The sequence below is a fragment of the Colius striatus genome, chromosome 5, assembly GCF_028858725.1.
Source record: "Colius striatus isolate bColStr4 chromosome 5, bColStr4.1.hap1, whole genome shotgun sequence".
Lineage (NCBI taxonomy): Eukaryota > Metazoa > Chordata > Aves > Coliiformes > Coliidae > Colius > Colius striatus.
This window is the reverse complement of record NC_084763.1, coordinates 12,969,163-12,995,607: the sequence shown is the minus strand read 5'-3', so window position 1 is coordinate 12,995,607 and position 26,445 is coordinate 12,969,163. Positions and strand designations below refer to the sequence as shown.

Here is a 26,445-nt window from a genome sequence, read left to right as displayed (position 1 = left end):
AGAAGATGCATGCATTTATTCTTTCTAGACAGGTAATTTTTGTCATTGCTGTCAAGATATTTCATGTGAATATTAAGAATATTAGGTTCTAAGCCAACCTAATTATAAGTTCTGTGCAACCTCATAAGAAGTTTGAGGCACCTTGCTGTATTTTCCTTTGACATGAATCATTCCTGGGGATGTGGGTACTTTTGTGGCTTTTTAGTACTCTGAGGCAACTCTGTGGCTTGTATAAATCAAACATACGTTCTTTGGCTGTCACCTATATGGTGCTTACTGTGTCAAGCACAAGACTTACTGGAAACTTCCTCTTTTAAAGAATCAGACTGCACCTTTTGTCTTCACCCAAGGTGGAAAAGTTCTGTAAGTGGAAGAATAACAGCACAGATGTTAAATGAACAGGTATAATATTGTTTTCTTTCTGGTTTTCAATGTTTAAGATGCTCTTTCAAATGGAGATCACATTGTATGATGCTGTTTTACCTCCCCATATGTTAATAGGTGCCCTGAACCCACTTATGCTGCTGTGAAAGAAGAGATTTAATGGTGTATAATCAACTTTTGCCAGATGCTTAACAGTGCAAAATTTGTACAGGAAAGGTATAAACCAAAACATTTGGATTTTGGATACAACAACTCCATCTGACTTGATAAAAAAATGATGCAAGAGCAGTTGGCATAAAATGTAGACTGTTCTGAACTAATATTGACCCAGTATATCAAGCTAGTGTGTGTCAAACACACGAGGTCACACAGAGTAAACAGTGATCTTAAAGCATTGCATTTGGACTAAAGTTTCTTTTGCTTTTTAGCTGCCCAAAAAACGTAGGGCTTGGTGCAATAACAATTTTCACTGCCATTAACATATTATTTTGATTGCATGGACTCTAGTAGTTCAAAGTGTTTTGAGTGGGATTCTGTTAAACTGCAGCTGCCATGGTGTGATTCCAGCTCTGCCACTGATAGCATAACTTCTCTGCCTTGGTGTGCACTACTCAACCCTGGGCCCTGGGGACTCGCTGACACTGGCAATGTCCTTCTAAGGCATCCCTGGAGCTGACTGTCGCTGTCTTATTCCGAAAACCTAGAGATCTTGCAGAATGTGGTGCTGTTGGTTGAAGGATTCTCAGTGCTGAGACTTTCCTGAGAAAGGATGAATCTTTATCCCTCACCATTAAAGTATCTTTTAATAGTGTGTGAACTTTCTGTATGCATAACCAGATGATTTTTTTGTCCTGGAAAGGTGTTCCTGGCAGCTGACAAGACAGACAAAGATTGTATTCTCTAGTTTGCAGTTTTGCATTCTCTCTTTTTTGGGCTGGAAAGTAAAAAGTGAGAGTTTATGGGATAATACCAGTTAAAACTCTTCCTCTCTAAGTCTTGTTCTCATGTTGGACCAGGTACTGCAGTATCATGAGTGGGAGTATACTTATGCCAGCCTAGCTAACTGCAGTTTCTTGCTTACTGATGTGCTTCAGGAATGCTAGGGATGTTTTGACTATTTTCCTTGTTCTCAGTTTCATTCACAAGAATCTCACATTTCTGCAGTTACTGTTCATACTTCAAAGAAGCAACACTTCAAAGTGATGTCCTTATGGATACTGTGACACCAAACTTGCTCTTCCTTTAGCCTCAAATTTTATCTTTTTGATTCCAAGAAATGTTCATATCTGCTAATGAGGGATAGCTGTCAGGGGCTTTAAAGAAGTCCTCTATTGAACCCTGCCTCCCTTCTCTCTTGACATCTAAGTTACAACTTCTGAGAAGAATTTATAAGCAATGATGTGGTTTGAATCCTGAGAGCTAATAATGAAGGCCAGCAGACTTGGAACTGCACAGATCTGTTTTCTGTTACTGTATAGTTGTGCATTTATTTCAATGGGCTGCTGTAACCATCTTCCTGCGTCTGGTTTGGGCAGTTCTTCTTTCACCCATTTTCTTGCAGTGAGCCATTCCAGTGCATGCTGTCATTGGTTTGTTTTCACTCTGCCCTCTGCTAAAGCCCTCAGGGGTAACTGGCAAAGTATTTCCAAAAATGAGTTCAGGAAAAGCACGAGTCAGGGTCCTTCCAAATGGTGTGTGGACACAGCTCAATTGCTCTTGCTGTCATCACAGATACACTGGTGGCTTTCTATTTTGAATGAAATATACTTACTGTAACAGACAAGACTAAAGGCTGGAAGTAAAATATCAGTGATGATATCTGTGGTATAAAGTTGTGTGCAAACCTGATAAGATAGGAACCTTGTTTGTATCTGTTCTGAGGGGAAAGAAACATAGTTTGGTATGTTGCTCTGCCAAGAGATGTATGGTGCCCATGAAAACAAGGATGCTGTTGCAATGCTTTTGTGTGTCTGGTCAGCTTGGCATGGGAAGTGAAGTATGGGCAAAAGTTGGAACATGCTCTTATTTTGGATGGCTGGACAGATGGAAAAAGTTGTTAATGAGAGAGGGCTTCAGGCTTGCAATTATTTAGTGTATGACTTTTGCTAGGAAAATTGAGTACTGCAGAGAAAGTCCTTGTCATTGGCATAGTAGCAACTGTGGAGACACCAGAATAGGAGGCTTTCAGAGGACAGTACAATATTGATGCCAAGGTGCAATAACGAAAGTCCATGTTAAGCTTAGATAAATAACTTCTACCTGTAGCCCCAAAGTACAGCCTCTTCCTGCTATGCTGTTAGCAGAGCCCAATTAGGATCAAGTAACTGTCTGTCAGAGTTGGGTGGATACATCAAGACCTTTTTGTTCAAAATTAATGACTTGTTTTGGCTATTTCCAAGTGCTGTATGTAATTGTCAGCAAGGTAATGCTGGATGCCATCACTGTGGCATATTTTTCTCTTGTGTGCATAGTTTTTTGAAGTTTATTTGTAGACGATTTCAACACCAGCCCCTTTTCAGACTTGTCTTCCCCAGAATCCTTCTTGTTTCCCCCCACAGGTTTGTGCACGTGGTGGTGAATCCCACATACAGAGCTGAGTAGCCTGAGTGATCAGCTTGGATTTCCTCTTTGCTGAGTGTCACCTCAGCCCCAGCACACTGTTTCCATACAGCAGAGAGCATTTTTTGGCCTATACTTACATAAGTGGCCCCCAGATCCTGTTATCTCTCTTCATCCGTTATGCTCTCATTCTCTATTCAGTTTTCGCCAGTCAGGCTTATTGTTAATATTAGCAAGATGTAACTGCTGAATTGGTTATTGCACACTTTTCTATGCAGTTCCTTGCTTCTTTTTTTTTAACCTTCTGTGCACAAAATGGATCAATAGCATTACTATTACTCTGGACTTTTGCATAGTGGCTTACATGTGCAGTTGAATTCACTATTGTATTTGAAACCAAGCTGAGGAGGTTGAGAGGGAAATTAAATCCTTCCAAGCCAATTGTTGGAGCGGGTGGACAGTGCTGTGTTATTTTGGAAGTGTGAAGCATGAAAACCTGCAATAATTCATTTGTTAGCCTTGCTTAAAATCACTCCCAACTTTTTTTTCCTCTCCAAGTGACTGTGTTGCCTTCAGGACTGGAGAGGAAGGGGTGATAGGGCAGCGGGAAGGAATTATTTACTCAGAAGTTAGCATTTTGTATTTTAATCAGCAGTGACTTTTTTTATAAGGAAAAAACGACAAGTAAGAAAGGAGTGGCAGATAAAAGCAAAAAGTGGAACAAGGAGAAAAGGGAGAAAATTAGCTTGGAGGGGAAAAGGTAATGTTGGTATTCTTGTCAAGTCCAGCTTTTATCAAAGAACTTTTGTGTGGTATACCAAGTCCCTCAAATGCTGTTTGTATAAACGTGAACACATTTTCACTGACTTATGTAAGGCTGTATTTTTACCTGTTAGCTCTTTCAAAGCTATTTTGTTGATTCGTATGATCAGAGAAATTATTTCCCATTTAAAATCCCCATGTTCAATCTACATTAAAAGCAGGAGAAATTTTGTTGTTGTTAGTTCTCATAGAAGCCTTCATATGTTTACTAACAGGAAGAAATGTAGCTCCCTTTTGAAGAAAAAATAGATGCAAGCCATATGTACTGTGCACGGAAGGAAGCATCTAAAATCTGGTTTGAGTAAAGAACTGTTCTGTGATCTCTTTGTAGAGCTGAAGGGAGAAGTATTTTTTTTTTAACAAGTCCCTTGTCCCAATTTTGTTCTGTGGTTGATTTTCTCTCCAGATTTGTTGCTTGTTAAGGGATGGCAATAGTGTTTTAAAATTTATTATCCCTCAGTTGTATATACAGCCTTGCTTGGATTTGAAATGAAACATTTTGGCAATGCAAGTTCAAATTCAAAAAATGAAATCTAAATGTATGCCAGCTATGCACAATTGCTTGGGAATTTTTCCTAAACTACCAAGGTTACCATTTGTCTTTTTTAAACACCCACACTTACTCTCACAACAGATCTTCCATGATTTTGTCTCCCAGCAGTGGGCTGCTTCAAAGCTGCCTTAAGCTTTACAAGTTAAAAAAATATAAGGGTTTTCTCCTGCTTCTTATTTCTACCTGTGTTTCTCTAACATGGAGATTGTCCTGACCGTGTAAGAAGAAAGATGGGAGAGATTCAATTACTCTACAGCTTTAATAACTCATCTGGGAACAATGACAATTAATTGTACTGTATGGTTCATAAATCTTCACTGGATCCTGGATTTAAATAAAAAAGAAGTGTTCCCAGCAAGGTAGGGTGCTTGTACTTTTCACAGACTCACAGAATGGTAAGGGTTGGAAGGGATTTCTAGAGCTTATCCATTCCAATCCCTGCTCAAGCAGGTTCTCCTTGATCAGGTCCCACAGGAATGTGTCCAGGTGAGTTTGGAAACCTCCAGAGAAGGAGACTCTGCACTCTCCCTGAGAAACCTGTGCCAGGGTTCCCTCACCTTTACAGGAAGGAAGTTTCTCCTCATGTTAAAGTGGAACTTCCCTGTGTTACAGCTTTTGCTCGTTACCCCTTGTCCTGACACTGGTCGCTACAGAAAAAAGACTGACCCCATCCTCTTGGCCGTGTGATTCTCCGTGCTTCCTTCTCCATGTGATCAGGAGTCCAGTGGTATCAGACAGCTTCCAACCTTTTGCTATCCAGGCAAACCACCTCTGCAGTAGCGAGGGAAGGCACATTCAAATGAAAATAAGAAAGGAAGGGTGAATGTTCTGAGTGTTGCATTCAAGAGATTGCTTTGTTAAAACATCAGTGTTGCCAGTTAAACATGACAGCAAAGGCAGAATTTCTTGCAAGTCCTTTGTGAGAGTCAGCCATGACTGAGACCTCACTGTATTTGCACTTAATGGGCAGTATGCCCTTTTTTTTTTTTTTGCAAAGAGAACTATATGCACATTGTATGTAACTGATATGTAACTGATGTTTAAATATGGGCTCTCCAGTAGACTTCTGAGGGACTTATATTGTGCAACCTGAAAAACATTTTTGTTGTGCTGTAAAGGACCCATTCTGAGAAGCATCACTTTGCTCAGTTGCAGCTATATAGTCTGATATATACAGTCTCCACAGGTCCTGCTGCGGAGATTTTATAGTCTGAATAGCCAAAACAGACACAAGCAGACAGATAGAGAGTCAGAGAAGTAGTTGGCTGCACATCACTCATGGAAATCTTGGTCTCTTGCATCTCCATTCTCTGTGCAGGCACAGATTGACACCAGTTGTTCACTAGGATACACAGAGTTTTGAAGTTCAGTTGGTAAAGACAGTCTGCTTCAGCAAATCAAGACTGCAGTTACTTTGTGATGCTGTAGTCCATATTGTTTCAGGCCTTGGCTTTCAGATGCCCAATTTGAAGAGACTCTGGGGTTTCTGAACGAATCACTGACGTAAATGGTCTTGGGAGCATTTGGTACCTATGCATTTCAAACACTCAGATGTCTTTAGTGAAGTGTCTAAAGTGAGACATCTGACCCAGAGAACATTTTGGGGTTGTTTTTTGGAATGGAGCCACCTACTGATCTCACAAAATGCCTATCAATGTCTTACTGGTAATAAGGCTGAAAGGTGTTCTCCTTACATTTTAAAGAAAATTGTGCTGACTTTACTGTGTTATCTCACCTTTGTGATTGTCATTGATAGTACCTTATTACACAATGTTAGATATGTATTTGATTAAAATAAGTAATCAAGACAAAGGCATATTATTCGCTTGTAAGAATGCAATTGTTTGGTTGCTCTTTCAGTGTTCCTGTTCCAGTTTTAGTACTGTTTGGCCTGGCTGTCTTACCTAACTAGTGAGAAGGAGATCTGGTCTGTCCCAAGCAATAGCATGTATCACTGAGACTTAAGTTTTCCCAGTAAAGATTAGATGAAGAATTTGAAAATGATAATTACTCACTGCTTTTCAAATTCCCCTGCAATATTTGTTTGCTGTAATGAGAACACAGAATTGAATTTATTAGCTTTAGTTTGACTTCTTGTGTTACTGAAAGATCAAATCAGACCAAACAGTTGCAGAGGTAAATTGAATACTGGATGCATTATGATTACTGGATGAAAAAAACAGTACCTTCTACAGAAAACTATGAAAAAAACCACTTTATCTTCCCCATATTTCTAAAAGGTAGGAAGTGGGTTCACCTTACCTTTATCTTTCTGAAAGCTAGATGTCTAACTGGCATTAATCATCCAGCTCATCAATAGTCAGTGATGTACATTCAAAGAAAGAGTCCTTCCGTTTCGAGATAGGCTGAATCACTGTCTGGAGGTGTCTTTTCTCAGCTAATGATAGAAAGCATCTAGACAGCTACATTACCTTAGAATTAGATGAGATGTATCCTGCTTTATTGCTGTGATAGTATTAACTGGCATTTCTCAGCTTCCATAGACTTAACTGCAACTGTGAAAGTTGCAGGGATAATTACTCCTCAGGTATTATCTTTCCTTCCTCCTGCAAAGCATGCAAGTGAACCTTAGGTCTGTGGTTTTTGTCTGTCACTATTATGAAACAGCTGCATCAAAGAAAAGGAAATGCTAATGACATAAAGGGAAAGTTGTAAGAAACTCAAGAAGATACTGCAGAATCCCCACTGTTCTGAATATGTGAAAGACATCCACACCTCTGTCTTCCTGTGCTGATTCAGGGTTTGATGCTGAGAATGATGAGGGAAAGCTGCTCTTTAATTGAATGTAGATTGGAGAGTGTGAGTTCTGTCAGAAGGGAGAAAGGGGCAGGAGAGAAAAGATTCCACAAAAAGGAGCTGGAGAAAGAAGACCAAGCTCAGTGTGCTGAGATTGGATGGGGAAGCTGGAGGGGAGAAACAGGGAATCATCAGGGGGAGAATTGGGAGGACAAGATAGTAGATAGTAGATGCAGTGTTTTTAAAATAATGAATTGCAAGATGGGACAGCAGAAGTATGTTTCAGTGGAAGAAACAGCACGGTTCTTCTCACTAGAGCAACGTTTCTCCTCAGAGTCTGGGGTGAGATTCAGTATGCAAAATTTGCTGTCATTGGCAGCTACCTGTGAACCCTAGACAGGCTGTCCACTGTCTTCTGCCTTGGTTGTCTGGGGTCACAAAGGTTACAACATGGTTTGTTTGCCTGAGGTTTCAAAGGGTTCAGTGCATTGAATCAAAACCACCTGTTTCTTATGGCTGTCATATTCAACTTTCCATTCTGCTTTTGTCTTTTGCTTTTTTATGCAACATGAAGGTACATGCAAGTCAGTAAATTCAAGGAATACTACTTGTATCACAATATTGGGAATGGCCACATGGAATTCTCTTTGCCTGTGCATTGTAATGTGATCTTTATATGACCACATGCATTCATCCCTTTGTAGTGTGATGGCCTCAAGAAACAGGATATGTGACTAATATTTCTCTCTCCTCTCCCTCTTTCTCATCTTACAATAGCCTGTCACCCTTCCTGGCCTACTTTTGCTTCATTGACAGTGAGGTGGAGGTCTCGGTGGTATAATTTCTTGTATTTACATCGAAATACACTAGCCAAGTAGAAGACAGAGTGTCTCTCTGCTACCATAGAAGGAGATGGTACAGACTGAAATAATCTTTTAGATAATAAAATATCTGCTCAAGAGAGAGACTTCTCTCTTCTAAATTTCACAGAAGCAAGGAAATATTCAGTCACAAATCCTGCCCTTTTAAACGCATTCATTGCACACGTGCAAATATGTAGGAACTTTTGTGGTGTCATTAATTACAGCACACCTAGAACTCTGATTGCTTGGGGCAAGTCAACACCACCAATATATGGTGGGTTTCTTGTCTTCTTGATACGTGACTTGCAGCTGATTTTTGAAAAAGCAAGCACTAGTGAATGCTAACAAATGCAGTCATAGATAACTCTTGAAAACACAAACTGTATAAAGCAGATCTGATGTTAAATCCTCTGAAAACGTGGGTTCTCGGGCTCTTTAGAATGGACACCTACAACTAGGGACACTGAGTGAGTAGTCTCTGTAGGTAATGGAGGATACCATCTTGTCACTTTGCAGGACTGTTGAATATTAACATTTTGTTCATATTAATGGAGTGCTCAGATGTTATTGGGACGAGCACCAGAGAAAACTCAGGAGGAAATTAACAGTTCTATCTGGAAAGCTAGGCTTCAGTGAAGTGCAGTAGGTGGACTAGAAGAGCCACACATAGAACTCTCAGAACTAGGTAGTGACAAGCTGCTTATTAAACACATGCTGTCTACCCTGTGGGCTGGATGAGGCTGAAGGCCTGTAGAACAAAAATGGTGTGTTATTTTGTATGCATCTTGAAGCAGATGGCAGGTACACATATGAGGTCGTAACTGGCCATCCTGGATTTTTGTCGTGTCTTTCTTTTGTGGACTTGATGTTACATTGAAATTATCCTTTTGCTGTATTATTTACGTTCCAATAACTCTGTAGGCATACACATATAATGCTTCATAAACAGTATATTATAGTTTTGTTTTACACTTGTGGCAAAAATGCATACATACTCTCAAGTCCTTAAAGTGAAACACTACCATTTTGCAAGATGGAGGATAAATTAATAATCTACTGCTAGAGACTAGATAGTTGCAGTCATCTAATAGATTTTCCTGAATGGTACTCCTCAGGTAAGCAGCTGCAGGGCTGTGCTATGTGATTAAGCAGTGCTGTTTGATTCTTCTGTTGTCCTTTTCAGCCATATTGTTGACACTGTGTTCTGTGCCTTAAACTTGCTTGTATTCTGTTAAAATGATAATTACTGACTGCTCAGTAATGAGACAACTTGCTGAACCACAGGTATTTTATTGGTTTAAAGGAGAATTTGTTCCTCACTTTCTTAGGGCCTGCTCCTGCTACCTTGTTTCCTGTGTGTAACTTCCACTGAAATGAGGAGTGGTCTTGTCTTGTGGAGGAGTTGAGAAGAAGATCATTTTGCCAGTAAACCCAGCTTCTGATAGACAAGTCTGACACTTCTACAACCATGCTCCTATTCTATGATGATCACTTCTGGGCCACGCTTTTATTTGCTAGCCTTCGAATTAAGACTGCATATATAGTTCTCCTAATCGACAATTTGTGATAAGTTTTGTAGTGAGCTTGGCAATCATGTCTGCACATAGTTTTGCAAATTGCTGACAAGCCTGTTGAGTATATGAAAGCATTTCTGTGTATTCTCTTCCACGGTGATTGAGGGGGACTATGGAAGACAACTAATACTCAACAACTTAATAATCCAGATACTGCTGTAATGCACAGAATTGTGTGTGAATCTGTTGTATTCTGGTGTTGTAAGATTTATCCTGGAAACTTGCACTAAGTCACATCCCTAATCAGTAGCTCTGAAACGAAGTTGCGTGGAGTAGGAATGGACCTTCCTGGGAATTTTGTCCAGGGCATGGCCATCTGTCTTGATTCTTTGATGTTGGCTCTGATCAAAGATTTTTCTTCTGATGGGATGCTTATAGCATCTTGCTCCTTAACTACTTTCGTGTATGATAAAGAGAAATCACTGTAACCTTGGCATTGAAGGGGCTGGTAATAGAGCATCTCCTCCACCTGTTTGCTCTTATTTCATTTTGGTAGAGATCTGGTACAGAAACTTGTTCCTCAGACAAAAATGACTTATTGCAAATTCACTGATAGTGAATCTGAAAGCTATAGAGAGCATATAGCAAACTCCTTTCTTTCTGCCTTCCCTTGATAGTTGTTATTTAGCCTTACTAGCATAAGGGAAAGTTAAAAATCAAAGTGATGTCCAGCCATCTACCTGTATGTTTTGCCTTTTCTACCTGCCTTTTCTGCAAGAGTCATGTTAGCTTAAGTGTGTGTTAGCCAACCTTTTGTTACGTCAAAGCCATTAAATTCAGAGCCAGACAAATCTGAATCCAAGTGATGAAGATTGCATTGGAACTATCTTGAAGAATAGTGGTCTGTGTGTGTGAATGGTGACGAAAACCCCAGGTTTTTGTGAGAAACGGTGAAGGTATTGAGAGAATAAATGTTCTTTCTTGCTCAGCTTTTTCAATGAGAGAATTTGAAGCTCCATTGGGATATGTAGACTCAGATGTATGTGCTGTGTTATACAATTATGTTGTTATCATCTATGTACATACGATCTTTATACACTTGTATATTCTTTTTTCCACTTGAGGTATACAGTAATTATTATCTAAACCAAAGGTCAGTGATGTGGTATAGGCCATGATTTGCTCCCATGCAAGGCAATAGGTTTAAAATGTATGAAAGGGAAGGAAACAAATAGTAGGCTTCATGTGTTCAGAAATGTGGACAGATGAATTTGTAAAGATGCCAAGAAGTGAATTTGGATTCCTGCTGCTTGCTTGATCGGCAGCTGGTTGTAAAAACACACTGTGATACTGTACTTTGAAAAGTGAGTGAGCAAATGCAGGCCACGGTGGCGAGCTCAGTTCAGCTGTTCCTGAAATCACATAGACACCGCTGATTTGTACCAGTTAGATTGCTGGTTCAAGGCTTTGGTTAATATCAAAAGTAGTGCATGTACTTTGATGTTAACACTCTTTAATGTCCAAGTTTACATCTTTGTTTCCATGATTTTTGAAGACTGAGAGAAAGGGAAGTACATAGTTCAGTGCAGCTGACAATGGTAACCTTACTGCTCTGGAAAAGACTGGATTTTTTTCTAGTCTTTAGAAAGGAGTTGCAACAAGCAAGCCCAATATGCATTCTGCTGTAAGAAGGCTGTGTGGACTGTCAGTCTTTTTCCCAGCATTTTCGAATGGGAATTACTTCTTTACGGTTAGTTGTTTTTGATCATAGAATCATGGAATCATTTCAGCTCGAAGAGACTTTCTAAAAAGGCTAATTGAATTTTATAGGACAAATGTGATAATATTTGTTAATATCCTCATCTGCAAGGAAGATACGGTAATACAACAAATGCTTATGGCATAGATGATAACAGTGGCACAAATAAATGTAGAAGTACCTCAAGGTGTTTAGGCTACAGGTCGTCTTCACCACTTTCACATGCACAAGACTTGTGGTAAAACTGGACCAGACAATGAGATTAATAAAAAGTTGTTATTCTTAATCTGAAACATTTTGCAGTATAATGTGAGAGAGATCTGTATTGTAGTTCTAAAAGGCTATGGTTTCTCTATAAAGGAAAAAAATGAATTCTCACGGGAGCTGGGAAGATGGACCATCTGTCCTGCACTGGGAAAGAAGAAACATGGCCACTTTTTGGGAAAAAGCTACTTCAAATATGTAGCAGTCTGTAGAGGACTGTTTCAGGAAGCATAGGAAAAGCTATCATTCAGAACTTAAGGTAGTTCAGCTATGAAGAGGGGGAAGCAGTATTCATTGGGAAAGATTGCTCTGCTATTGACGTGGTAAGTAGGAAAACCGAATGGGGTAGGCATCATGAATTTGGGGCAATAATGCTTTGAAAGTTGATTTGTTTGGTTTTGTTTTCCTAATTTTACTTTTTCCATTTTTTTTTCCTTCCCTGCAGAGGGACATAGTGAATAGTTATTTGTCAATACTTATGTATTTGTGGACAAGTTGTGCAAGTTATTACATTTGCATGTAATAATACAAGGCATGCTGTACTTTTCAGAATTGGAAAATTTAATATACGAGGTGATTTGTAAGGCAGCTTTGGGCTGACTGTTCAAACATATTTTACCTTCAGATCTAGCTGGATGTTGAATGGACCTTGAATCCTTTTGTCGTTGGTATGCTGATTTGCTATATAAAAATACTGTTTCTCTTAAGAGTGAGTATTTTACCATTTGGTGAGTGAAGAAAACAAAGTCGTGAGAAGTGAAATTGTTTATAGAAGACCAGGGTGAGACTGAGGAGCAGAAAGATCTTCAAGTCCAGAGTCTACTGTGAATTATCCTAGAACAATTTCAATTGTGCAAGAACTTGGAGGTTCAGTCCCTCGTGACTGTTGTGTGTGAAGTGCTTGTGGAGTTCAAATTTTTCTATAAAAGAAATCTGTTTCTTTTCCTTTGTTTTTCAAGAGAAAGCCCCTTGCCTGATATCAGTTACATTTCTTTTTGCCAGGCTTTTGTTCAATGCAACAGTTGCTGCACTATTTTATCACTTGAAAGTTAATAGAAATGGAGAAAAATGGTTTTTAGCTCTAAAGTGATAAGAGTCTGTGGCAGGCACAGAGTTAGAATACTTAGTAGTACATTTAAGAGACAGGCCTAGTTTGTTTTTTAAAAATAGACTTGTTTCAGTAAAATTTGGTAATTCTCTTTTGTTATTGGAATACTTTCTGGATTGGAATGGATCCCTCTTTCCTGGCTACAGTTTTGCATTCTTTCTCAGTACACAGAAGTAATTATACTCCTGGGCAATGTGCAGTGATTCTTTTTGTTTGTTTGTTTGACTGTATATAGCCAAGCAAACTTTTCAGGTGGTTCCCTTTTCCTTCCCCAACCTCCCTCCCATATAAATCTTGTATATTTAACTCTTTGTGGGGAAGAAACTTAGTTTATTTTTTTTTAATGATATGAATGTTGCTTGAAAATCTAGGTAGTTAAAAATAATGAGACACTGAAACCTCCTTTTGCCAGACTGTATGTGGATGAAGCCGCCAAAACATGATTAACAAGTTAAGAATGCTCTTTTCGAGTTGCCATGGCTAATGTAATAGGAAGAGAGAATGCCGTTGTAATAAAATTGTTCTGATGCTTTCTTTCTGAACATATGAGTGTTATTCTAACTTAGCTATCTTTCTGATCTCAGGTATCCATTGCATGATGAAAGACAGAAATATATAAATTGCTTAAGATGGTTATAAGTACTTCAGTATCTGCATGTGTTTGAATTGTTGAAATAAGTTTAGGAAGACAAATGCAGAAGTAGTCTTGAAACTAGTTTTGCTCATCTTTAGAACTCACAAGAAAACATTAGCCATTAACTTGTTTTAATCCATAAAGTGATCTGATTGGTGTGTGGTGGGATTATTTTGAGAAGCTGGAAAGAGATGATGTATCTTAGGCTTTCTTGCTCCTTCTCAAATGTAGCAGGCAAGGCTAATGGACTCAGCCTGAAGCTGGAAAGTCTGTCCAGAAGCATGAAGTGAAGAAGGGATGAAGAGGGGAAGCCACTGTCCTGGGAAAGGGACCCCAGAGGCTATTAAACTCTAGTCAGTTATCTTAATTCTTCAATTCCTTGTGTCACAAGCCTTCTTTCCAAAGCTTTTAAGAGTGTTCCTTCCCCTAGGTGAGGAGAGTAGAGATCATAGTATGAAGAATTTGCTCCTTCATTTCCTTCCAGGCTCTCTGCTCTCCATCCCTGTTTGTCCACTCACATGCATCCATTGTTGGATCTAGTCTGATGCTTGCTTGTGGATGTCAGTAGTATTTTTGATAACTGGAATGTGAAGGTGGCAACTACGTGAGTTAGTATGGCAGTGCACATCTCTGCCAGAGCTCAAGCATCTTCCTTAGTGGAGAAAACTGGAAGTGAGCCATTTTAAAGCCAACCTCTGAACTTCACCACTTAGTGCATCTACTTTATAGGTAAACAATGGCATCAAGTTTGAGGTTCTCAGAATACTAAATTCTTGGGGGAAAAGCAGTGTTGATAAAAGCAATAGCTGCTGATATCTATGGATTAGTAGATATCAGTAGATATTAGTAGATATCTCTGCAGTTCTCAACTACTGTACTAATGTCCAGAAGATCACAGAATCTCAAGGGCTGGAAGGGACCTCCAAAGATCATCTAGTCCAACCCCTCTGTCAGAGCAGGACCACCTAGAGTAGGTCGCACAGGAACTCATCCAGGTGGGTTTTGAATGTCAGAATGAAAGATCATTCAAGGCATCAAATTGTTTGGAGAATTTTCTAGGAAGTTTTTTGCCTTGCTTGTGAATATCCTTCACTTTGTCTTGCATGTTTTTTTTTTTTTTTTTGCAGTATTCCTCTGAATTATGTAGACTACTGACAAGGAATGTGAAAGTCTCATTACTGTGTTCAGGTATCTAGCATGTCTGTGTGGACACTTACATGCAGACATCTGTGCCATGTAGGGCCTCATCTACAATCGGCTGGAGTTGCCATAAAGGAATTAAAGGCAGAGCTGAGTTTGTGTTAGTGATCACATTTGTCTATGTTTATCTTGAAGTACATATACATCTGTACACAAACTTTTATGGTATTCAGATTCTGCCCTGACACTTGGATGAAATAATTGTTTGCAACTGCGATTGCAGCGACCGTAAATCAGGACAGAGTAACCCATAACGTTTTTAAATAACTGGTATGCTTCAGTGGCCAGAAGTGCAGGGATATACTGGAATCACTGACTCTTACCACAACTGTGTAAAAGGATGTGGCAATAAGTAGATTTTGCAATGAAATAGGTGATATCTGCCATCTAAACTGAAGGGCTGCCACGGCTCTGGGTTGTTGCAAACCACTTAGCGATTGGCTAATAATTGCATTTAACAGTTTGAACCCACTGAAGGAAAAAGGAGAACAAAATCAACTCTCCTGTATACAACACTAATTAAAGTAACTTTTTTATTCTGTCAAGACAAAGTGTCTGGACTGTAGATGTTATAAAGGGAGATATTACACCAGAGGGTTTATAACTCCTCCTTCACTTTTGTGGCTTCTAAGCATGGCTAATCAAATTTATATCAGGCTACAAACAGCTTTGGAAAACAGCTTTAAGGCCCAGTGTTGCTACTGGCTTGGTAGAAAATGACAGCACCACAGAATATGTCCCCCAGTGTCTGAGTGAAATGAGGCAGTTACCCTCAGACAGGCATAAATGCGCTATTAGATGGTTGAGAAATACATTTCCCCCCTCGTCCCCCTCCAAACTCCTCCTGGGAATTTATTGTAGCGCCTTTGATGTAACTAATTAGCCAGCTCAAAGTAAGCAGTGACTAACAGTGTAATAACTGGCTAATGGAAGGAACTTCATAATGTTTTCAAATCAGGATCCTTTTGAGTCTTTTGCAAGAGGCTGAGGAGATTTTTCCTTCTGAGAAATGGTTGCTAGTAGTCAGATCCTGATGTCCATAGTCCTCTTTCTCTGTTACATTTGTGTCTCCTGGCTCTTTGAGGAAGCTAGATGTTGGACAACAGCAATAATGCTGGAGATATTCTCAAAGTGTGAAGCTTGAGTTTTAGCTCAAATAAGCAGACTTGGAGCAAATGTTCTAGTTAGTTAGGGCTATCTTGCAGTAACATATAGTCTCGGCTGTTTTTTTTAGTGTTCCATCTTACAAAGGCAAATGAAGTAAGATTGTTTTTGCAAGAGATTTTTTTTTTCTTGTGTGAGTTTCCCAGGCCTCAAGTAGCAAAATCAAAACATAAAACTTGCTATACCAAGAAAGAGAAATGTTCTTGCCTGCTTTCTAGTTCTGCAATTTGAAAGGAGAAATCACATACTACATGTTAATTTTGCCAATTAATTCTACCTTTGTATGTCTTCTTCTGCATTAAGGCTTTTCTCTTTCTTTCCTTTTCCATCAGAATTTACAAAGCACTTTTAGACTAAAAGTTTTTTTTTCTTATCAAGCTGATGATACAGCATTTCCACATGCTAACAAACATCTCCATAGATATTCCAGGCAGAAATCATTTGTGCCCAGTGGTTGGAGCGTTTCTGATGTTGGAGATGAATCCCTCTTGCTCTACTTGCAATCTACTTGCAATCTACTTGAATCCCTGGGATTACAGTGTGGGTAAAGCAAGTCGGATTTGGGCCTTGTAAGCCTCAAAAAGGTAAATGTAAAATCTCATCACCTGCCTGGTACCTGGGTGCAGGGATTAGTGTTTCTCCCGCAGCAGCCAATGTCGTCACTAACACCTAAACCAGAGTGCCGCGGGCTGTGCTCGCGCATGGTGTTAAATATCTCAGCAATAATCCACTCTCTGCTGTGGTAGAAACACAGAGCCCTGAACTTTGGAACAGAGAAAATGGTTTTCAGCTGTTTTGGTTTAAATTGTTAGGTTTTGTTATTTTAAAGCCTGTGTGGAAGCAGGGATGGGAGAGGGCTTGTTCAGAAGTATGGCTCACACTTCTTTGGAGTCTGACCTTGCTAGCTGCTGATAATTAGTGCCTCTATCAGCTTCCCTGAGACTCGCAGCCCCACGGGCCAGGTGTTGGGGGGGATCAGGTTCTGCATGTCAGCCAGCTGGCCACTCAGGTGGGTGGCTCTAAGCAAACTTGGCCAACAGGATACCATGGGAATCTGGTGCACAGCAAGCAAATTGATCCAAAGTCATTGAAGTCAGCGGGATGGCCAGAACCTTCAGTCAGTAACTGCAGACATACACCCAAATGTTGCTTCATTTTTCCTCATTGTGTCCTGCATGATCAGCGAGATGTAGAATCAGATATCAGGCAGCCCAGCCCTGCCCTCCTTGTCCATCTTATGAGGGTGAGAATCCCAGGACTGACAAGGAGATTTCCACAGCACCTTGTGCGTTTGTGTTTATGCAACTGTGTCTTGTGTTCCTGAATTAGGAGTTTTATAGTCTGATGCTGGAGTTTGCAGATGCAGAATCCCAGTTACATCCAGGAGGTGCTTGCTTATATGGAACTTTAGTAATAGTTTTATTTAACATAATTTGATATCTCTGTTTAATATCAGACACATGTTTTTAGTTGGGAGCAGTTGGGGAGGCACCAAGCAGTATAAATTCATCTTACTAATCGAAAAATTGAGGTAAAGACATTTATGCTAACAAAGCTTTCTCCGTTCTGTATGTCTGAAAAACTCTAGCTGCTTTGTACCATTAGCAGGTTCCTCAGCAGTCTTGGGGAAGAGTCATGTGCACAGCTGGAAAAGGCTGCGAGCCATGTTCTGCTTATAGTAGTGTGTCACCGCGTTAGTGTTGGAGCAGCATGAGCTCTGTACAGGCCCAGTCTTGTCTTCACCAGGTTAGCAGGAGCTCTGCCATTGACCCAGGGGAACAGAGGCTCTATTCAAAAATCATAGGATCTGTATTGATGCATATTCTGTATGGGAGCATCTTCCTTATGAAGATAGGCTGAGGGAACTGGAGCTGTTTAGTCTGCAGGAGACTTGGGGGGGGGAATCTCACTAATATTTACAAATATCTAAACAGTGGATGTCAGGAGGTTGGGACATCACTTTTTTCTGTTGTATCCAGTGATGGGACAAGGGGTAATGGAAAAAAGCTGGTACATAAAAAGTTCCATTTAAACCTAAGAAAAAACTGTTTCACTGTTGAGGTGAGGGAGCCCTGGCACAGGCTGCCCAGGGAGGGTGTGGAGGCTCTTTCTCTGGAGGTCTTCAAAACCCACGTGGACACGTTCCTGTGTGACCTGATCTAAGTGGACCTGCTTTGGCAGGGGAGTTAAACTGGATGATATCTAAAGGTTCCTTCCAACCCTACCATTCTGTGATTCTGTGCACTGTGTACTTTCAAAGAAAACAAGGACTCAATTGAGTTCTTCTGTAGGCACAGCAATAATGAAGGTACGACTCACTCATGAAAAACAATGAGGAGGTGGAGTATTATGTAGATATGGGTGGGACTGGGTCTGCTTTCTGCCTCATTGATAAATCCTTTTTCTTCAAGTGAAAGTTAAAAATTATAAACAAAAGAATATAAGTTTCTCAAAATAAACAAAAAAAAAAAACCCAGAAAAGAGCTGTGTCTTCATATTGCAAAGATCACAAATCAGTTCCTGGAAAATACTATACATATGGTAATGGTAAAATAATGAAGCTGAAAACCCACTACAAATGGGAATACATTTTCAGTGGTGAGCTCAGATAATGTATGCTATTTATAAGCACAAAAGTCTTGTATAGGTATGCTGAAGCATTGCAAGTAAAGCGAGTACTATACATGTTATCTAACAGATTTCGTAGCCTCTCATATGGTTGGAGTCTACTTTCAAGATCATTTATAAGCATTGTACTTAATATGTGTTAATGTTTCCAGAGCATGTTCTTCACATGCAGTTACTCCGAATGCAGAAAAATAACAAAGTTGTAACCAAGAGTGCCCAGTTTAAACTACTGTACCCACTCAAACCAAAACTTTAGGTACAACATGCACTGTTTTTCAAGGCAGCCACAATCCTACAGAAGTATTTCCTCCTGCTTTGCTCTTAAGGTGGCCAGAGAGCAGTGATCAGCGTGTGTATGCAAGAAGGTGCAGGTACACGTCCTAATGAGCCTGGCAATTGCTCTGTTGCATCATTTCAAGAAGAAAATATCAAGTCTCAAAAACTTAGACCTTAAACATGAGGGAAATTGCTTGCTTTCTTAGGTATCTATTCTATTAAGAATCTAAATAGTCAATCTTTTTTACACTCCCCCGCCTCCCGCCTTATGTCTCACAGCAACCTAAAATGCTACTTTTCTGGGAAAGACTGATATTCTGACTTCAGTTTTGTAATTTAATGATGGAGAGTTTCCTTAGTAAACGAAATTTAGAGTACTAGAATGCTTATCTTATATCCAGACCTTGAACATAAAAGGCATTTTATACCAGCAATTGTTCATTTAATGAGCAATTGCAGAGTGCAGGACGGTTAAGGGATTGAGCTATATGCACCATTATTGCAAGAAGTATTCTGAAATACCAGAAATAGGACGTAAGCTCTGATCAGGGGGACTGTGAGCACAATTACCTTCTTTTCAAATCCTTCTGTGACACTGCGGGAGGAAAAAGGACTTTGAAACTTGAAAGGAAAGAGCTTGCTTTCAACCTCAAAAGCTAGGAGGAAAGGGCTCTGAAATTTGCTCAGTATTCCCAATTCACCATTAGCCTGTTTCTTCCTTTAGCCTCAAGGCATTCTCCGCTTTTTGAAAAGATGTTAAGAAATTCAGTCACAATAGAGAGCCTAGTTTTGAACATGTTTCACTCGGTCCATTGAGGTCTGGTCTTCAGCCTTTGTGTGGGGTGAATTGAGCTGAGCAGCAAGCTGGTTGGGGAGAGGTGAATGAGCAGTCTCTGTGCAGTCACAAATTCTGGCAAAGAAAAGATTACCCTTTCCTTTATTTTACAATATGCATTCCTGTACAATCCTGCTAGTGGCAATATAGGGAGCTGAGCTTGTGCTTAGGTCAATATGGAGCACTTGGTTTATAGCAACTCTTGTTAAGTTTGTCTTGTAATTGAAGCTGCTGTTGACCTTGCTTGGAGACCATTTGTAAAACCGTTTATTTAGCATAAACTGAAATAATAAACCCTCCTTCTCTTAGGCCGATTGTGATAGGGTGACATTAGTTTGATTTAATGATTAGCTGCCTGACCCCTCAGCTAGAGAGAGCTGCTTGAATAGGGAGAGTTCACTAGGAAGCACACAGGAAGAATACTAATGAGCTTGTTAAATTTAGCATGGCACCAACCACTTTTAATTCCTCTAATGGGAGAAGCACTGCCTCTGAGAGAGAGGGAGGGAGACCGGGAGAGGGGGGGAAAGGGAGAGAGAGGAAAAGAGAGGAAGGAATGCCTGTGTCCCAGTAGCCAGAGAATTTTGGTCCAGAAAAGAGCTTGGAGGAAGCGTCAGCCAGGGTCTTTTGGACTGAGTTGTAAGTACCTCATCTTTTCTCTTCCCCTGCCGAAGTGCATCGGCAGCTCGCTTGTGAGACAGTAATGCTCTCCAAGTTGCACGCAGAAATGTGGCAAGGAAACTTAATACATAAACAGATTTAGCTAGGCTGGTGGTGTCTCGTTTAAGCAGAGAGCTCTCTGAAGGTGTGTTGAGACTGGTTTTTAGTGTGGTGTATCAATAGGTTTAAACTTTTTTTTTTTTAGTGGCTGATATTTAAAGTAAAAAAGGTTCTACTTTGTTCTAGTCTACAATAAAAACAAGTGCAAAAAAAGTTCAACAGGAAAAGAAAGTTTAATGGATTATTTTGCATTAGGTTTTGAATTGTCCTGACTTTTAATTGTCTGGGTAAATAAGCTGAGCAATTAAAAGTGTTTATTCAGGTATGCTGTCCGATGTGAGTTTTGGAAAAAGCTTGTTGCTTAAATGAAGTGCTCCTTGGTGCTCAGAACTCCTAATAAAAACTGCCTCTGGTCAGAATAGCAGCACTAAATTGGATATTTCTCAGCAGATGGGAGAATCTTAGATTACTGTTACTGTTCCAGGCTGGGCACTTGTAGCACGTGTCTCTGGCTGCTGGCTTGCTAAGACAGAGTATACATGAAGAAAGAGGAGCTTATGCAGATTGCTCTTGGAGCCTGATTAACCTTTTTTCTTTTCTTATTTAACCCCTCTCTCTTACACCCGCAGAAAGTGGGATAAGCTGGAGTCAGTGGGGTCCCACCAGTGGGAAGCAAGTGGAGATAAGAGGGGATCAGCCCTTTTAACTTTGACGTTAGTCTGTCTACAAAAATTCAGTAAATCAGATGTTTCTATTGACCCTAAAGCTGCCCACTTCTAAAACGTGAGCAGAGCAGTAACAGTTGCCATGTATTCGTCTGTAAATCTACTGGCAGATGCTGCTGGAGAAGTGGACTGTTTGCTTACACTTTTGCTTTACAGTCCCACTTGTTGCCATGGTGGATGGTATGTTTCTGTCAATAATTTGGCCCAGTGCAGCTTGCCTGCACTTACGTTTAAAGCTTTTTAGCCGAAACAGAACAAGATTAGACAGCTTTTGCCTTTTGGCACGCTGGAGTGGCTCTCCCGCCGTTGAGAGGTGGCAGTGCTACCGCAACAGGAGCTTCCCGCTCAGCGCCGGGGGAGGTCCTGCAGAAACCCCTCACCCGTTCGTGTCCCGGAGCACGGGTGCTGTCAAGTTTCTCATCTGTCCCCTAATAAAAGCATGAAGTAAATGCTTAGCGATATGTTTGGCTGTTGAATGTGCCCTATCACAAAAATGTGACCATATATACTTGTTTTTTTGAGAAAAAGAAAGACTTCTGGGGGGATTTTTACATGGCAGACAACATACAGAAATGCGTGACTTCTAAGAGCACATGGCAGTAATTTCATAATGAGAAGAGGGGTGGTTCACGTAGAAGGAAAAATACTGCGCTTTTTTTGGTGTTCTTTTTTTCCCCTGTCTAAAGCTTATTAAAACAGAACACATTTTTTTCTTATAGTTTCAAAGTTACTGCAAGTAGGTTTTGAATTTCACTCAGCAGTTTGGAAAAATCAGCTTGTTCTATAGCAGTACCTTGATTCATGACACATGCGTGTTTTGAGAAGGAAAGAATAAAAGTGGAGCCTGCAGACAGATGTCAGCTTCTTGTTGTATCCCAGGATGGCAGTTTTAACAAATATTACCTTTATATGGAAGAGTAAAAGAACTGAAATCCTATCTGATCCTCAGATATTATACAGCCCCACAAATCACTCCAGCTTGCTTCTTTCCGTACTGTGGTAACACAGGTTAGCTTGCTCTGTTTCTGTCAGGATTTCAAATGGAGTTTAATCTCCTATTTTTACAAGAGTTTACATCTCATCAGTGAAAGTTCACTATAGGTTGAAATTTAACATAAAGGACTCTGGCTAGGGAGAAATGTGATGGAAAATATGACTTTAGGGTGATTTAATTTTTGAGTTATGCAAGCAGCTTTCTAAAAACCTCATCTAAGTTTTAAAGTTTTAGACTCTCTTTTGCAGTTCTCTAACTAAAACCAGCTTTGGTGTAAAAACTTGAAACCTTAAACCCTGCTAATCCAGAGCAGGGACTGGTGCCTGTGCATATTAATAAAAAGTAGAAGAGGGCAACAAGTTTAAACTCTGCTGTGGTGTTGTCCATTTCCATTAACTCTTTCTCCTCAGAATCAATCCTGGAAATGGTATGTATCAAGAATTACTGCTGTCTGTAAAAGGAATTCAGCCGTGAATGATGCAGATAAGTCAGCAGAGCCTGCTTGCTGTAATACTTGGAGTCAGAAAAATAATTAAGTGCTCAATAGGTTATGCTACAGGGTTCTCATCTCATGGTGTTGCTACTTGAGAAGAGGCAGAGAGAAGCCTAATGAGCGCTGCATTGAAAGCAGTGGTATAGCTAGTTGATGCACATAATGGCCAAAATTCTACTTCATATGTACAGATCCTGTTTCTAATCTAATTCATGTGAATGCAAATAGGTTGAATTACACTGGTGTCAGGTTGGGTGAAAGTAGTAGCCTCCTAGTGAGTTGCTGGCTGGTGCTTTTGCTGTGTGAATATCAGGCAAGGTACAAGTTAAAATTTAGCCCTGACCTCAAATCTCCGAGAATGGAAGTGCAATCTTGGCACTGTTGTCAACGATCCTTCCTTGCATGTGGGTTGTAAAGTAAGTGTACTTTAGTTTTATTTCCTGGGGTGTTTTCATTTCCAGTTACCTTTTTTTGTGCCTGATGTTTAATAATCAAAAGTTCCTCACATACTTCTAAAACTGCTGAGCAACTTTTGAAGCTAAACATATTTGCCAGCATTTGCGTACACCCACATGTGCACAGTGGTTCATTGAACAAGTTGTACCAGCAGTGTGAGTATTGGCCAAGGATTACAGCCAGCAATCGTACTTGTTTTAGAGAAACAAAAATGTAGAGAATTGTGTTGCTAAAAAAACACACCCCTCTGTCACATGGTATGAGTGGAAGGTACTGGGGAACATGCATCTAGCTTTTGAGGAACAGAACCATGTGATCTGGTTTTTGAAGGGTAGACGTGGTCCCCTGGGGTTAAAATTCATATGGGAGCAGAGAGTTGGTTAAGCACCTGGTTCTGGGGCTACCTTCAAGAGACGCATTGTCAGGAGGCCCTTTTCCTGGCACAGATGGTACTATAGGCTTAGAGGCTTACTTGGGACTAAGGGTTGGGTTTGATGCCCCTAATTGACACACAATTGTGTCTGTCCCACAGCTCCCCCCATTCCTCCCCCTCAATGTTCATTAGGAATTTATGGATTTGTCTGTGTGTGTAAATGGGAAAAAAGATAGAGGGGGAGTATGCTCTACCACCCTGCAGATGCATCCTTGTGGTAACAGTTAGAATGGCCTCACTTGTGCTTGCCTAATGTTGCTGGTGCTATATCTTAAGCAATATTACCCATTTTATTGTTTCCCACCTTCCTTCTGATTGGTAATGACCTTCCTGCTCGGCTCCAGCCTCTCACACAAGCAAACCTCCAGAGACTGGAGCCAGGCTGCAGAACAGTGGTGGGTGGCTAGGTTTGATTTAGGTCCAGACAGCAGGGTTCATCTTTTCCTCTTTGACAAATTGTTTTTTGCCTCCCCATCAGGCAGCCCAAACTCCCAGTCTCCTTGTCCCAGAGGCAAGAAAACAGCAAGCCCATGTCTGTGCACACAGGATTGATAGCCTTGCTGGCAGGAGCATCGGTGCATGGGTGATGATGATCTACCGCTCAGCAGCCGCCTGCTCAGAACAGGCCGGCTTCCTCAGACCATCTCTCATAGCCACAGATGTACCTACTGTCACAAACTCACACTGTGAGGATGGGGTAGTGAGGAGAACGGGGGGGGAGAGAACTTTTCTTTATTGTATTTACTATAAATGGACTAAAAGTGCGTCTTTCTTTCTCTTTCCCTTCTCTCTTTCTTCTTCCTCTTTTTTTTTTGCAGAGGATGAAAGTCCTGGGCAGACCTATCACAGAGAGAGAAGGAACGCGATCACAATGCAGCCGCAGGGTGGGCAAGGCCTCGGCAAGATCAGTGAAGAGCCTTCCACGTCGAGTGAGGAAAGGGCCTCATTAATCAAGAAGGAGATCCATGGATCTATATCGCACCTTCCCGAACCTTCTGTACCATACCGTGGGACACTCTTTACCATGGACCCCCGAAATGGTTACATGGAACCTCATTACCGTGAGTATCGACTGACACTTCATTTTGGGATGCAAATTGTCAAGGCTGTGAAATTTAATGTGCTTTTATTTGTCACTTTGCCTTGTCCCCTGGGAGAGCTGTTTGGTTGGGGGGGGTGTGGGGTAATACCATCTTTTTTCTTTTTTTCTGAAGTTAAAAACCAGAGGGCAGTTGCACTGCAGCTTGAAATTATCACAGGCCTCTTCAGAGCAACTTCCACAGGACACCTCATCTGTTGCTAATCCTCCAAAGCCATCCAGGGCTGCATTTGCTCCACCTCCTTAAAACACGAAGAAAAAATGCCTCATTAAAGAAAGCACAAAAGGAAAATGAAACAGGCCTTAAAATTCCTCTATGGGACTAAGAGGAGCAAGAATTGTGCCTTGTGCAGTGAGGATTTGGGGTAGGGGGTGGGTAAGAAAGTTTATTGCTGTTTTGGGGTTTTTTTGTTTTGTTTTGGAGTTCTTTTAGGGATTCACATGTGTGTTTGAGTATGCAGGCTGATGGAGTGGCTTTGGAATTTTCTTCCCTGTCTAAAGTTCCATGAAGTTGTAGAGGGGCAAAACAAGGCAAATGGTTTCAACCATTTGAGTTCCTGCTCAGTCATTAATAAAAAAAGTAAGAAATTAACTGGCACTTGAACACAGATGTGGAGTGAATTTCTGCACAGGCAAAATATGAGGGAGTTAAGCAATTTTTTTTTCATCTGCTTCTAGTTTACAAAAAAGAGAAAAAAAAATCATTTAGTTGTGTAGTAACGAAGTACATCTTGAGGTGTCAAGGCTTGTGCCTTTTTTATTATAGATTTATCACCCAGTCAGGATACAGATTTGCCATTTAACCTTCCATTCTCCAGTTCCAGATGATAGACTTAAGACCCACAAAGAGGGGCCAGTCTGCACTGGGATTTTTTTTTTCCATATCATTCAGAAATTTTAGTGTTTTAAGGCAAAAGGTCATTAGCCAGATGAGTGATTAGTGAGGACAGCTGATTAGTGCATGTTTTTTTGCTAAAGAAAGTGCCAGGGATAAAAGCTAATTTTATCCCTTCATTAGTTGGGCTAGCAGCAAAGGGGAATGTTCACTCATCAGGGTGCAGATCAAAGTATGTCTCACACAACCTTAAGTCTCACCAACCTCCTTTAAAAAAAATAAAAGAGCCTGATTGTTAATAAGGTTGGAGGTATTATGAGAAAATGAACACTTGTTGTCTTTATAGTTTAGATCAGTATTTAGTGGAAAAGTTTGCAGTTAAGCTTTTGAGCTCTCTTTCAGTGTAGGCAGTTGGTTTCTGTACACCCTCCTCCTCGCACAGCGCGTCTCAACCCTCTGGCAGAGTTACTCATCTTTCTGCCGAGGAGGATGTGCTGTAGCACTCATCTACAAGAGAGACATGAATGTGCAGAGCTAATGATCGCTCATGAGCAGCAGCCCATAGAAATAGTAGCTTGTGGTTTGGATACACCACTGGTACCTTATGGGTTGTTAATGCAGCCCTCAAATCTCACTTTTGAAAAACAAAATCGCACTGGGGAAACAAAATAACTTCTTTGTGTTTGCAGTACAGCTGGGGAGAGATGAAATGTATGACAAGAACAACTCCCCAAACAAACAACAAACCTTATGCCGAATTTAGTGGCGACAATTGCCGTTTTGACCATCTGACCTGTTGCCAGCTCACCCTTTAAATCTAGTTCAAAGTGTTATCGATACTACTGAAGAAAAAGGGCTGGGTGGTCAGAATGAGTCTGAGTGGTTCGCATTGACTTTATTTTGGTTTATTTTATTGAATTTGCCTTTCGATCAGAATTCTCAAGATGTAATGAAACTACTAAGTCTGTATTGTGACATATAACACTAGCAAGGGCATGTGGGCTGCTAGAAAAACATTGATGCCAACAGTTGAGAGAACAGCAGAAGTTATTCAGTGTATAACAGTATAGAAACAGGAGATGAGTTAATTTCAAATGAGCAACATGATCTTAAAGCAGAAGTCCAAGTAAGAAAATATCAGGTAGGCAGACCTGCTTCACCACTGCTGTAGCGAGTTGTGCATTTGTACTCGCTGATTTATAAAATCCCTCAAGCTATTCATGTCATATAATGAGCCATCATGCTTTTATTTACCTTTAAATGTGATACAGAAGGACAACGGAAGAGACAAATGTCTAGTTAGATTTATAGGAAAGCAGACAGGCTTACTGAAATTTTCATAGCAGTTGTATCATTTATGTATGTAAGAC

The 26,445-nt window shown here is 40.4% G+C and overlaps 1 protein-coding gene across 1 annotated transcript in view; it reads left to right on the top strand.

The window, feature by feature from the left end:
* The window catches only part of GLI3 (GLI family zinc finger 3), a 208,131-nt gene that overhangs the window by 43,626 nt on the left and 138,060 nt on the right, over positions 1–26,445 (top strand). The window contains exon 3 of the mRNA XM_061996474.1: positions 23,960–24,202. Coding sequence (XP_061852458.1) covers positions 23,960–24,202 — 243 coding nt within the window. The remainder of the gene's footprint in view (positions 1–23,959; positions 24,203–26,445) is intronic.